The sequence below is a fragment of the Pyxicephalus adspersus genome, chromosome 10, assembly GCF_032062135.1.
Source record: "Pyxicephalus adspersus chromosome 10, UCB_Pads_2.0, whole genome shotgun sequence".
Classification (NCBI taxonomy): domain Eukaryota; kingdom Metazoa; phylum Chordata; class Amphibia; order Anura; family Pyxicephalidae; genus Pyxicephalus; species Pyxicephalus adspersus.
In genome coordinates this window covers 51,768,922-51,783,005 of record NC_092867.1, presented here as the reverse complement: position 1 = coordinate 51,783,005, position 14,084 = coordinate 51,768,922, and the positions used below count along the sequence as shown (strand labels likewise).

The window sequence follows — 14,084 nt, the reverse complement described above, 5'->3', positions numbered from 1 at the left end:
TTTCAACTGCTACTACTTTAGTTTAAGGCTAGTAGTGAGCATACAGTGCGCTTTCCATTTCCTTATGCCAGTAAATCACTGACTCAGGGAGATGCAATATGAAGTGTCCACCCATGACAGCCCAATAAAAAATGAATAGGTGCTGCAGTAAATGGTTCATTACCGTTCACTGCCAACCCTGTGAAATATTTAAGAACCAACACTGAGGTGCAAGCAGCAAAGAAGCAAAGCAGCTGGCAAGGTGCTAACCTCCGTTAGCCAGACGAGATCAATTGACCCCAATGCAGGTCTGAACCCGTCCTTAGTGTTTACTTACGTCTCAAGATTTGTATAACAATTTCAATTTCCTGAAACCTTGCTATCACTTATAAAGTTATGTTGTAAAGAATTATCCAGGTGCTTTTGGGATTCAGAATTATTTTTGTTTCCTGTCAGAACAAACTGAGGCAAACTTTATCAGGGTTAAAAAACAGTATGCAATACTTGCTAAATTAAAAACATATAGCATATTGATTAATCTAGATTATACAGAGCATGCCAAAACCTTAAAAAAATCTGATGTATTATGTGAATATATCCTTAAATAAATAACTGGTATCCCAATTTTACTGTGTACCTCTATAATATAATATAGAATTTGATGTGTGTTTAGTGTGTGGTCTTGATCAAGAGCCACAGAAATGTGGTTCACTGTGTAAATTATACTCTACATGCTGGGGGGCAAAAAATTGTACATTGTTTGGATGGAAAACAGTATGCAGCTGCTCAGAGTGGAACAATTCCGAGCTAAGAGACTTGTAAAATCACAATGAATGTTCTTAAAGTGATTCTATACTCTAAATGAAAATGAAATGTTAACATCTCACCCACTAGTAGAAATTGATTACAGGACTTCAAGAGTGAGTAATAGCTCATTAATAAAGGATGAGAGCTGAACAAAAAATTTGCAGGATGGTCTTCCATCTATTACTATGTGACCTTGTACCTGAGTACCTGACCTTGTCGTTTGTCTACCCATTGCTGTCCTGGCTTGACTTTGAACCTGTTCTATCTCCACCTTTTTCCAACACATTTTGCCTTCTTACATTACTCCCTGGTCTGCTTCTTACCTCTATTTGCTTCCTGATTTGATCTTGGTCTGCTTTCTTAACAGGACAACTGCTATGATGACTACTTCCTGCAAAACTTACTTCAGTTTTTGTCTTAGAATACATCTCAAGCTGCTTCTTAAATTTGCAATCTCTTCTTTATCAACCTAGCCCTGGGTAAAAAAGGAACTTTACCTGTATCCTGAAGAATATTCTGTCTGTTTCCCAAAATGTTCTGATGTTTCATGAGAAACATATTCAAAAGCATGTTTACTGTTTTGAAACTGGTCCTGTTGTTCCTCTATGTTATAATCATGTATTTGTGTGCTGGACTTTTGCTGCCCTTCAGAATAGATGTCATATGGTCTCACTGTACAGACAAGGGGTTGTATGTTTGTTGGATCAACAATCTTCTTGTCTTCTTCATCTGAATATATTTTATTATTGTCCTCACTGGCCACCTGAGTTTTTCCTTTTTGAAAATCATAGTGCTCAGCTGCAATCAGTAGGTTGTGCTCCAAAGGATCAGTATTTTCTTTATTTTCATGGGGAAAAGCTTTATATATTTCATTCTCTGTCACTGGCTTCTCAGTTATGTTGGGTCCTGAAGAAACTTTATACTTCTCAACTTGTTCAATTTCTCCCTGAATCCTGTCTTCTGTGTTTTGTTTTTTAATTGTGATTTGACTCTGTGAGGTCTAGAGGATACATGTCGAGAAAAAAAAAGCAATTCACAGAAATTGATTTCAATATATTTACAAATCCTAAACAATAGTTACATGTAAAGAGCTACTACAATATGGACATACATTACAAAATTCCAATATATATATATATATATATATATATATATATATTTTTTTTTTTTTTAAGATGTACCAACATTTTTTAAAGTCTTGTATCACTGCTTAGTTATGTTTTTACAGAAGTTCAGAAGTTTATCTTTATATATTTTTATGCAATCTCAACTACAATACTGGGGAACATTCTATTGGTATTCCAAGCTAATATTAAAAGAAATTTTTTAGCTCTGTCATATACCTATTGAAAGATACATTGTGGTTTTTGAATCAACTGTTTACTTGTCTACATTTCTGAAAAGAAATATAATTTCTTAATATACATTCACAAGGACTTTGTTTTACACGTTTTGCATTTATGCTGGAGAAAAGTTTCTGTTGGATGGGTTGAATTGCTATATGACACAAAGCCTATAACATAATGCTCAAAGAGAAATGTGAAGAATATGTTCCCTTACAAAGAAAAGTTGCCAATGTAAAATTTAGATAATTATCTTACTACATGGACTGCTTAAGAGGAGCCAGCAGAACCAGTTTTCGTTCTGGACTGTCTCCAGGCTCAGGTAATTTAAATCATTTAGTTTGACTTATACTGTTCTCATAACAAATCATGTAAAGAGTTCTGATTCATGGATTTAAACAAATGTTTGTAATTCTGCTGCCTCTAGTGTTGTCATTTTCTTAATATGCATACCAGCAATTTCCCTCCAAACACTTCTGATGTCCCTCTCTCTAGACATGATTTAGGTTTGTGCAGGTAGTCAAAGCTTTATTTCATTTAAATCCAGAATATTATGTAAATTCAGGTACATTTCAAATGATAGTAGACTAAATAAGGTGGTTGTTTACATGATTAAATCATGAGTCAGAATCACTAGTTATATAGAAATATACAACACACCCTAATTCTCATTTTATTTATTGATATATAAGTTACTATGTTTTAGTAACGCTAAGGGAGTCTTTTATCAGAAAACAGAAAGATTGTCAGATAGTCTTTCTTCCTGATGAAGCAGTAACATTAATATCCCGAAGTTTTGAAAATGCGCAAATTTGTGGCCGGCCGTGTGTTCTCTGAAACGCTGAACTCTCGTTAGAAATAAAATTACCATACATTCAGTAATGATTCTTTTTTTTTTTAACAACTTAAAAAATTATTTTCCTTCTGTCTTTTTTATGCTTTTATGGATCAGCTGATTTGGATACAGTTTAGCCTTGAATTCTAAGTGTTAGGTCCCAAGGAAAAAAACACGGGAATTTGTGAAGCCGCAGATTTAGAAGCGCTAATTTTCGTGGTATTACTGTATATGTATAAATATATACACACACACACATACTTTGTATTAGTTACTACCCAATGCACTTGGTAAAAGCAAACTCTTTGTATAGTTTGTATTAAGATACTACCAAATGTAAATATATATATATATATATATATATATATATATATATATATATACACAGTAATACCCCAGCTAACAAGTGGCCCTGCTAACGAATTTTTCAGATAACAAATTGTTTTTCACTGTTTAAGAGACTCGGCTAACAAATGTACAAAAAGAAAAGCAAGAACGGGGCTTCCCTGCTGTGTGCAGGACGGAGGCTGGAGTGGGGGAGGGGGGCAGATTGCATGACTTGCAGAAAAATCTTTTGCTAAACAGAGCTGAGATTGTGGGTGATCTTAAAGGGTGAGCTCTTCTTCAACGTCTTGTAACTCTTTAATGACCAAAACAAACTCTGCAGTTGTTTCGGCATATCAAAGCAGAGCTTGCTACAGAAGTTAAAGAATGCCTAGGCTCCATAAAGTTTTTTTTTGCTTTGTTTGTGATTAACTCACAGTGAGGATTTTATACAGTAACTGACACCATGCTGCCTAATAACGTGTTTAGCCTGTTCCAATTGGGAAACTGTTCATCTCAGCCTTTAGTGAGTATGGCCTTTTATATTGTGCTTTTTACTATTTTTATAAAATTTATCTTTAAATTGTGGGCAGCTTCCAGAACAAATTAAATTATTTTTCCAAAGAAATCTACAGGAAATTACATTTCAGCCAACAAATGTGATTCCAGAACGAATTATCTTTGTTAGCCGAGGTATCACTGTAAATATATATATATAGTTGCAGGTGAAAGAGTCAGCAGGGTGATGTTCATAGTGTTCTGAAAACAGATGTAGAGCATTGTCAGTAAAAACAGCGGCAGCAGCAGTTTATGGATTTTTGGTAGCAGGATCTTTTTTAATCATGGTCCTGTTTAGTAAATTTACATTAATGCAGAAACCATTGCATGTTAGCAGGACCCCTTTTAAAGCAAGGAATGGACAGACTAAAAATAAAAGATTTTAAAAATAAGCGGTGACCAACTTCTGTTTTTGTTTTTTTTTTGTTTTGTTTTTTTATTACTGGATTTAAGCAGGTAAAGCAGTAGTCTAAAAAATAACTAGCTTTTAACACAGCAGTAAAAGTTAAATGAACGTGTGTATATCAAACAAACATGCTTGGGATACAACATAAGGCTAAGCAATCAAGCAATCCAAGCAAAATACATACAATAGTGAAGGTCAAACTACAAGCACACTATACCGATCCCTAAAATCCGGATCCTGTAAAAATAGGGATGAATAAGAAGCAAGTTAATGAAATAGTTTCTCTCCCTTGTTGTGCTAATGTAACTGCCCCAGGATTAGTCTGGTTCCTGGCGGGATGAAAGGAATGACGGAAGTCAATATAGGGCTTCCTATTGTAGAGGTATCATTAGGCTAAACCATACACTTGGTCGTTTTATCTAATATTCTACAGTTGTTTGAGTGTAATTGTGACCTTCCCTAACATATACTGTAGAAGCTACAACTGGAAAATTGAATAGGCGTTAGATAAGTAAATATTTTTTTTATTGGCAGAGTATATATGAAGAGGGGCTTGAAAAAAGCTAGGTATTGCAAAGGGTAAAAGTAGGTAATGTCACATTTCAAGGTGAACAAACAGTAGTCTTGATCAGATATGGGGAGCATGTTAAAAAATCCCAATGTAATGAAGTTTTAGAGTTTAGAAGTCTCCTAATGTCTAAGTAATAGTAGTTATTTATAATTAAAATCATTCAATCCCATGGTACCATAGTCCCATGGTCTTTCAAGTTACATGACTGAAGTTTGTAATCCCTGTCATATTGCTGAAAAGTAGATTGTATATTATCATTATATGTAGATGAAAATTTCTTTTTAACATCAATTCACTCTATCACTCAAGTATTTGGAGGAATTAAATATAGATTTAGAACAGGGTGGTATCAATAATTTTCACTAAATAATTTTTCAGTTTACTTCCAAACTGTTGTTGGCCAATCAACATCTGCCCTGTATATTCAATTGGTTAGATGAAGGTCACCTTGTGGAAGGAGTTCCCTGTATGGGTATAAATGATCAACCACAAGGGAGCGCATGGGTAAAGAAAACTAAACAGATTTTATTATTCTCTACAGTGAAAATTGGCCAATAACAATAGCACACACTAGACATGGGTCTTAGCTTTCTGATTTTTCCATTATTTGCTCATGATTTGAGTTATGCTGCAAAAAACTTACTCTGAAATGGGAAAGTTTCAGAATATCAGTTCATTTTACAATACTAAAACACTAAAACAGGTATCTCTATTTGGAAACAGTGTTCCTAATTTGAATTTTTTTGGATCAAAAAACATTTGACACAGCACCTGCTTTGGGGTTCTTTCACTACCATGATGTGAAACCCTGCTGTTGGCAGGAAATTGGCGATGCAAACTAGACTGCTGGTAACTAAGATTTGCAAATCTTCAACAGTGCAGCTTTTGAGAACCAATCTGCCGCAGCTCCAGCTGCATGCAGCCATGTGAAAATGGTTCTCATAAATGCTAAGGCTCATTGCAGGTCTGAAATGGCCCTTTTGCTGGTGGTAAAGCTTTGAAAATTGAGCCATGTAAACCAAGCATAAGTGGAGCTTACCCTACTACCTCTGTACTCAAAAACAATATACTATGCCTATATAAGCATATTGATGAAGCAGTGGCTTAGCAGCAGACATGCCACTGTGTTTCTCAGAACCTCCATCAGAAATCTCTGGGCCCCATATTAAGGTAAACTTCCCAGGCCCCTTAGTCTATATCAGAAAGTTTCAGCATTGTAAAAGTCAAGGGACCCAGTACAGAGGTAACTCTTGTCCCCCTTTCTGGTGATGACCCTGGTATTTCTATTCAAAAATCCTCTGACACATTAATAAGGTACCACTCTTTTTATGTGTGAATGGCTTCATTTACTTCAATACTCTGTTTCAAAAAGGAGTTAGTAAACATACATTTAGGATCAAAATTTAGCGAGGAACGAGAACATTCATGGTCAGCAATATGGGGACTGGAAATACATTTGACAAACTAATATCCCCAAAAAATAAAGTTAAAGCACTGATCCACAACAAAATTATCTTCTTTTGCCCTGAAGCTATATATGGTTTAATAGAAGAGAGGCCAAGGAAGCAAATGATTTGCAGAATGTGGGACATAGCCAAGTGGATGTGGGTGTGTCTTATAAGAATTACTTGTCATAGCAATCACATGCAGATAATGCAATGCAGATTTTGCAAACTAGAGGCAAATCTCAACCACATGTAATTATTAATAATATTACAAGAGACAAAAATGGCAAGAAAAGTGTTAGCAGCGCAGTTTTGCTTTACAAATATTTTTAATTCATTCTATTACAGTTATAGTGACCATAATTGTCATTAGTTTCTGGCAGTGTCAGTCACCGTGGACCTTCACTCTCCCTAGTCAGAAGCATTTAGTTGGCCCTAAATTATGCAATTTTCACCTAATTACAATTATTTGCTATGGAAATCATGCATATGATCGCAAATAATCATCAAAAACTAAACCACCAACTGACTAGCTTATTACAGTACACCTAAAGTTCAAAATGTAAACATAAAAAAAAACTATTTTTTTAATTGTCATAAAATGTAATCAGATTTGTCAGCTTTAGCTGTTCAGGACAATTTTGATCCTATCTCTCTTCCTTTGTTGTTCTAAATTTCCTTATGATTTCAACAAAAAAAGGAAAATGTGATTGCCCTATAAAATTGCTGCATGCATGGCCAGCTTTAGGGGTTTTCTTTAGAGACTTCATAGTATAAACCTTTTATAGCAAACATGGTACAAGACAGCATTAGAAATGAAGTACACGGATGTCACCATGCATGAAATAAACTTTTAAATTATTAGTCATTCATTTATAATACTATGTTCAGCTGATCTCTTTTACATATATACTAAAAAAAAACAATCTTCTCAAAAAAAGATTTGTTGAATTAAAAAAACGGCTACTTAAGTTATATTGGCTCATTCTGGATCTGTTCTTTAGCATTTTAGGAATAAATAACACATTTTTTTATTGTCTTTAAATCCTACCTGCAGATAGCCAGAGTCAGCATCCTGCTCCTCTCTATTTACTGTTGTTGGTTCTGGTATATCATTGATTCTATCTTCGCCGTACTTATATACTTCTTGGGGTGTTGGTTTAGATATGTCAGAAAAGTGGCTCTCTTTTTTTTCTTCTATATGTGCTAAATTGTCCGTTACAAGAATATTTGCTTTAGGCATTGTTGAAGGCACAAATGAAATTAACTGCTCGTCATGATCTTTAGTTCCTAAAGTTGTTTTCACTTGTGTAGAGGTTCCATCCTCTGGACATCTTCTAGTTTCTTGGTCATGATGATAATTAAATCCCCCTGTTTTGGTGTCTAGTTTATTATGTTCATATTGTGTTTCAAGACAAACATCAGTTTGTGGAAAAGTAGGTATTGATGGAAATGTTTTAATTTCTTTATCTTGAGTTGGTGCCTCCAATTTTAGTATTTTCTCAGATGTAGGCCCAAATGATGTTTTCTCCAACTCATTAAGTGGTTTTGACAAGCATAGTTTGTGGTCTTGGACATCTGTATCTACTTCCCCATGATGCCCTGTTGACATGGACCTAGAAGGGCTGATTTGGGTTATAACTGTATTTTTTTCCAGAACTGTTTCCTTTTTTTTCAAATCTGCATTTTTTGAGGCTGAGCTAAAACTGTGTTTTTGGAAAGATGATTCACTGAAAAAAATCAAATCAGGTAAATGTATTAAAAAGTTGTAAACATAAAATCTGACTGCCTATGGTATGTCACTCATTCTGACTTCCTTCATGAACTGTTTCAATTTCTGTTGCAATACAATCGAAATCTGACTGTGATTCATTTTAGATGTACTCACTGCACAAATCTGAATTTGTCAACAATATGTTCACTATCCATTTGTTCCAGTTGACTGCACATTGATATGTATTGCCCTGCTAACCCCTTCCCTACCCAGGTTCAACTGATCTTGCAAATCCCTTGTTACTTTCATCAGTCTGTCCATATTCAGGGCCCAAAGCACTTCTATTTAAACATAAGGAACAGTCATGTGGGATCCTGGTCACCGGCCCAGGTGGAACAAAATTGGAACCACCATTACACTCTGCAATTCCCAACTCATGCCTTTGGTCTGAATCATCATTAGGTTTTCACCTGGACTCCAACACAACCTCTGCTGTTGCCAATCTGAACTGCCTTTTCACCATTCCCAAACCTGGAACTCATTAAGCTGAAAAGCCTAACTACAACCCTTACTACAGCTGCGCTCACATGGACTTAAGTTTGCACATGTGTCTAATGTGCTCCTTTGATTTACCATCATCTGTTACAATGTATCATTCACCCTGTACTCTCTGTTATATTCCCTCTCCTCCTCCCCAGTCTGTTAACTCTTTGTCTGACTGCTCCTTCACTCTTATGCTTTCGCTGTCTGTACTCATGTACTGTTTTTCTCTACTACTACTTGCTGGTGTAACGATGGTCCCCTCACAGCCTCTCTCTTCCATACCCTTTCAGCAAAATACTCCCTTCTCCTAACCTCAATTTAATTCACCCAACGCATACGTTTTACCTCCTTTCTCTGGCGGTCTCTGCCAGATCTGTTGGCAATAAACTAACCTCCATCCACAGCCCTATCCTCTTTAAATCTCTAAACATCCTGGCTCTCGCTGAAACTTGCCTTTCCTCCTCAGACTTTGCCTCTGCTGTTGCTCTCTATCTCTGCTGCTTGCACTTCACACATAACCTTATACCTGAGTAGGTGGTGGTGTTGGTTTCATTCTCTCCCCTAACTGTACTTACAGAGTCCTTCCTAACCCATCCTCTCTCATTTTCACCTAATTTGTAGTCCATTCCATCCTTCTTTTTGGCCCCCTGTCCCCCATTGTTGCTGTAGTCTGCCCCCCACCCCCCCTCCCATCCCAGTTTCACAATTTTTGGATAACTTTGCCTGTTGGCTACCATATATTCCTTCCCTTAACCTGCCCACCCTCATGGGACTTTATTGTTGCAGTGGATGATCCCAACCATTCTTCTTCAGCCAACTGCTCTCCATTACATCCTTCTTTGGACTGACACATAAACAGGCCCACACACATCACCGGACACACTTTAGACATGGTATTTTCCAAACTCAGCAAACTCACCCACCTTGACAACTCACCATTTCCTTTTTTTCTGATCACAACCTAATCACCCTCAACCTATCTCTTTTTTTTTCCCCCGTTGCCACATCCCAGACCTGGTCAATGGCACAGAGACATCTATAAACTTGACCACAACCTATTCTTGCTCCTTATTCTCTACTCTCTCTTTGACCCACTCTAGTCTGGCTTTCAAGCTGCTCATTCCACTGAAACAGCCCTTACTAAAGTGGCCAATGACCTCATCAGAGTGAAGTCTCAAGGCAACTTTCCCTGCTCCTTCTCCTTGATCTTTCCTCTGCTTTTGACACTGTTGCTCACCCCCTTCTAATACAAATCATGAACTACATTAGTATCAGTGACACTGCTCTCTCTTGGTTTGCTTCCCATTTGTCTGACCACTCCTTTCAAGTTTCCTTCTTTGGTAATTCTCTCTCTCCTTCTCTCCAACTCTCCTCACTGTTGGTGTCCCCCAAGGGTCAGTCCTTGGACCAGTTTTCTTTTCTCTGTACACCTCCTTACTTGGTAATCTCATATCCCCCTTGGGTTTAAGGTACCATCTGTATGCTGATGACACTCAAATGTATCTGTCCACCTATGACTTGTCTCCCCCAGTCCTGGACAAGGTTTAATCAGGTTTGTCAGCCATCTCATCATGAATGACTGACAGATGTCTGAAACTCAACCTGCATAAAATAGAACTCATCATCCCTCCCCCCTCAAATTCCAATACAGTACCTCGCCTGACATATATCTAACTGTTAACAACACTGTTATTCATCCCTCCCCTCAGGCAAGTTGTCTTGGAGTCACCCTCAATTCTGCCCTCTCATTTACCCCCCAAATTCAGAAAATTTCCAGGTCCTGTCAATTTCACCTGCACAACATCTCGAAAATTAACCTCTACTTGTGCCCAGAGACCACAAACTCTTTGTACATGCTCTTATCTCTCGTCTGGACTACTGTAACATCCTATTCTCTGGGATTCCACTAACCCTGCTGCTTTGTAGTTCTCTTCATTGGCTTCCATTTCACCTTAGAATCAAATTCAAGCTCCTGTGCTTTGTCCCCAAATCCCTCCATAGTTCTAATCCTACTTACCTTTCTGACCTAGTAGAAAAATACACCCCCATTTGCTCTCTTCACTCTTCCAATGACCTACTAATGACTTTGTTACTCATAACCTCCTCACAGCTCCAAGACATTTCCAGAACTGCCATGACTCTCTGAAATGGTCTTCCTCATCCTATTCAGCTTGCTCCTACTTTCTGCTCCTTTAAAAGAGCATTCAAAACTCATCTTTTCAAACTTGCTTACCTGTTTTCTTCAGTCTCTTAAAACATTCACTACTTCCTACCATTCTATATCCCACTCCTTTTGTGTGATACTTCCCTCACCTCCTAGATTGTAAGCTCTTCAGGGCAGGGTCCTCTCCTCCAGTCATTGTCTGTATCTGTCTGTCATTTGCAACCCCTATTTATTGTACAGGGCTGCGTAATATGTTGACGCTATATAAATCTTGTTTATTATTAATAATAATAATAATAATAATAATAATAATAGTAACATTATTATTAACCCCCTAACCGCTAAGCCCGTAATTTCTCGCACTAAATATTTTTGCTCTTTTGGTTAACCCCGTATTTTTCGCCTACACTAAAATCCCCACTTACCTGGTCCCGCTGTGCTAATCCAGCGTCGGTTCCGTGTTCCAGCGTCGGGTCCATGTTCCAGCGTCGTCCGTGAAGATTAAACAGACAAGTAAATTAGAAAAAGTAAAAGTTGTTTTCTAGCTTGTGGATGGGACTCAAAGTTTTGAGAAGCTAACTGCATTTCCCCAACATTTATAAAATGCATTTGTACAGAAAGCAGTGCTAATGTCATCAAGTCAGTGCCACTTGCTACCTCAGTCAGAACCACCTTACCCAAAGAAAGTTCAAGGAAGAAGAAGACCCTGCAGAGTCACGCATTAGTCTGAAGATGAAGCCTTAACTCATAAATTATTTGGCTTCCTTACATAATGTCTGCCTGGAGGCTATGTGGCTGGAGCAAGTGATCTAAGGTTGCAGTCCAAGTACTGAAACTGAAGGAACAAGAACCTTTTGTTTTGTGAAGAAATATTCAGAAGTTGTGTCTACCTTGAGTTTAGAAATACATTTTGAAAATCTATTAGGAACTAGACCTGCAATACTGAAAGATATAGGTAAGTGTAACTGCCTGAAAATAAGGTGCATGGTGCTACAGAGAGAAGGGTGCCTCTTACAAAGAATTCTAAATGGAAGCACATTAAAAAGAGAAATTTAAAAGTCCACTATTTCCCGAATATGCAGAAGCTGAGATCCCTTGGCTCACACAGGTGCTATGTAGAAGAAGAAGAAAATGTAAATTGATAGAAGAAAGCTATCTAACATAATTACCCCCACACACAAAAATACACACATGTACCACGTATACGCAAAATTTTGCTTTTTTGACTTTGATTATATTCACTGAGGCCACAGCATGTCTATGTATGAGGAAGATGATCCCTACTTTTTACAGGAGTCATTCCAATTCTATTATTTACCAGTGGCAGAGAGATATCTGTAACCTTGACCACAACCTTTTCTCAAACTGCCTTGCGTCCCTAACCCCCTCCCTCTCCAAAATCACCTCCCCAGATGAAGCTGCCACCATGTTAAACCACTCTCTTTCTCTGGCTTTGGATAATGTTGCTCCTGCAACCTTTGGCTACCCCGTCCCGCCAACCCCCCGAGGTTGCGTGGGTTCTCTGTACACCTCCTCTCTCGGTAGTCTCATATCCTCCTTTGGCCTACAGTACCATCTTTTTGCTGATGACACTCAAATCTATCTGTCCACCCCTGACCTGTCTCCCTCAGTCCTGGATAAGGTCTCATGCCTGTCAGCCATCTCATCATGGATGTCTGACCGATTCCTGAAACTCAGCCTGGATAAAACAGAACTCATCATCATCCCCCCCTCAAATTACAAATCTCCCCCTGACATATATCTAACTATTAACAACACTGTTATTCGGCCCTCCCCTCAGGCACATTTCCAGGTCCTGTCACTTCCACCTACGCAACATCTCCAAAATCCGCCCCTACCTGTCCCCTGAGACCACCAAACTCCTTATACATGCTCTTATCATCTCTCGTCTGGACTACTGTAACATTCTCCTCTCTGGTATTCCACTAACCTGACTCTCTCCTCTACAATCTATCATGAATGCTGCAGACAGACTCATCCATCCTTCCCACCGCTCCTCTTTTGCTGCATCTTTCTGCAGATCTCTACACTGGCTTCCATTTCACCTTAGAATCAAATTCAAGCTCCTGTGCTTTGCCTTCAAATCCCTACACAGTTATTGTCCCATTTACATTTCTGACATGGTAAAAAAATACTCCCCCAGCCTCTCTCTCCGCTCCTCCAATGACCTACTAATGACTTCCTCACTCAAACCTCATCACACGCACGGATACAAGACTTCTCCAGAGCTGCCCCAATTCTCTGGAATGGTCTTCCTCATCCTATTCGGCTTGCTCCTACTTTCTGCTCATTTAAAAGAGCGCTCAAAACCCATTGAGTCTTCTGTCTTTTGAAACCATCACTACTTCCCACCACTACAAATCTCCCATTCTATTGTGTGTGAAATTCCCCCACCTACTAGATTGTAAACTCTTCGGGGCAGGGTCCTTTCCTCCTATATCACTGTCTGTATTAGTCTGTCATTTGCAATCCCTATTTAATGTACAGCGCTGCGTAATATGTTGGTGCTATATAAATCCTGTTTATTAATAATAATAATAATAATAATAATCTTTACTTTAAATCCTTAATACCCAGTTATATTCTGTGCTTCTAGTAAAACATCCAGCTTTTTCTTAAAGCAATCTATAGTAGTTGCTGAAACTACTTCCTGAGGGAGCGGATTACACATTTTCACAGACCTTACAGTGAAGAATCCCTTCCTTATCCGAAGCTTAAATTTCTTTTCCTCCAGACGCAAGGAGTGCCCTCTTTTTCTTTGTAATGATCTCAAAGTGAATAATTGGGAAGGGAGTTCTTTATATGGACCATTTATATATGTATACAGGGTGATCATATCCCCCCTTAAACATCTCTTCTCAAGGGAGAATAGATTCAATTCAGCTAATCTATCCTCATAGCTGAGCTCCTCCATTCTTTTTATTAGTTTAGTTGCCCTTCTCTGCACTCTCTCCAGTTCCACAATGTCCTTTTTGTGAACTGGTGCCCAAAACTAGACTGTATATTCCAGATGTGGTCTGGCCAATGCTTTGTACAGGGGCAGGAATATGCCTCCATCTCTGCAGTCTATTCCTTTTTTAATGCAAGAAAGTACGTTGCTAGCTTTAGATATTGCCGCTTGGCATTGCATGCTGTTATTAAGTCTATGATCTACCAGAACCCCAGATCCTTTTCCATTTCTGACTTCCCCAAAAGTATTCCCCCTAGACAGTATGAAGCATGCATGTTGTTAGCCGCCAAGTGCATAACTTTACATTTATCTATATTAAATGTAATTTGCCACTTGGCTGCCCAATCAAATAGTACATCCAGGTCTGCTTGTAGATTATAGACATCCTGTATGGACTTAATTCTATTACATAGTTTGGTGTCAT

At 38.0% G+C, this 14,084-nt stretch overlaps 1 protein-coding gene across 2 annotated transcripts in view; it reads right to left on the bottom strand.

Moving 5' to 3' along the window:
- The window catches only part of TNKS1BP1 (tankyrase 1 binding protein 1), a 58,883-nt gene that overhangs the window by 19,725 nt on the left and 25,074 nt on the right, over window positions 1–14,084 (bottom strand). For both annotated transcript variants that reach the window (XM_072424367.1, XM_072424366.1), the window contains exons 4-5: window positions 7,320–7,998; window positions 1,284–1,786 (exon numbers count right to left, since the gene is read on the bottom strand). In XM_072424367.1, the coding sequence (XP_072280468.1) occupies window positions 1,284–1,786; window positions 7,320–7,998 (1,182 nt within the window). The remainder of the gene's footprint in view (window positions 1–1,283; window positions 1,787–7,319; window positions 7,999–14,084) is intronic.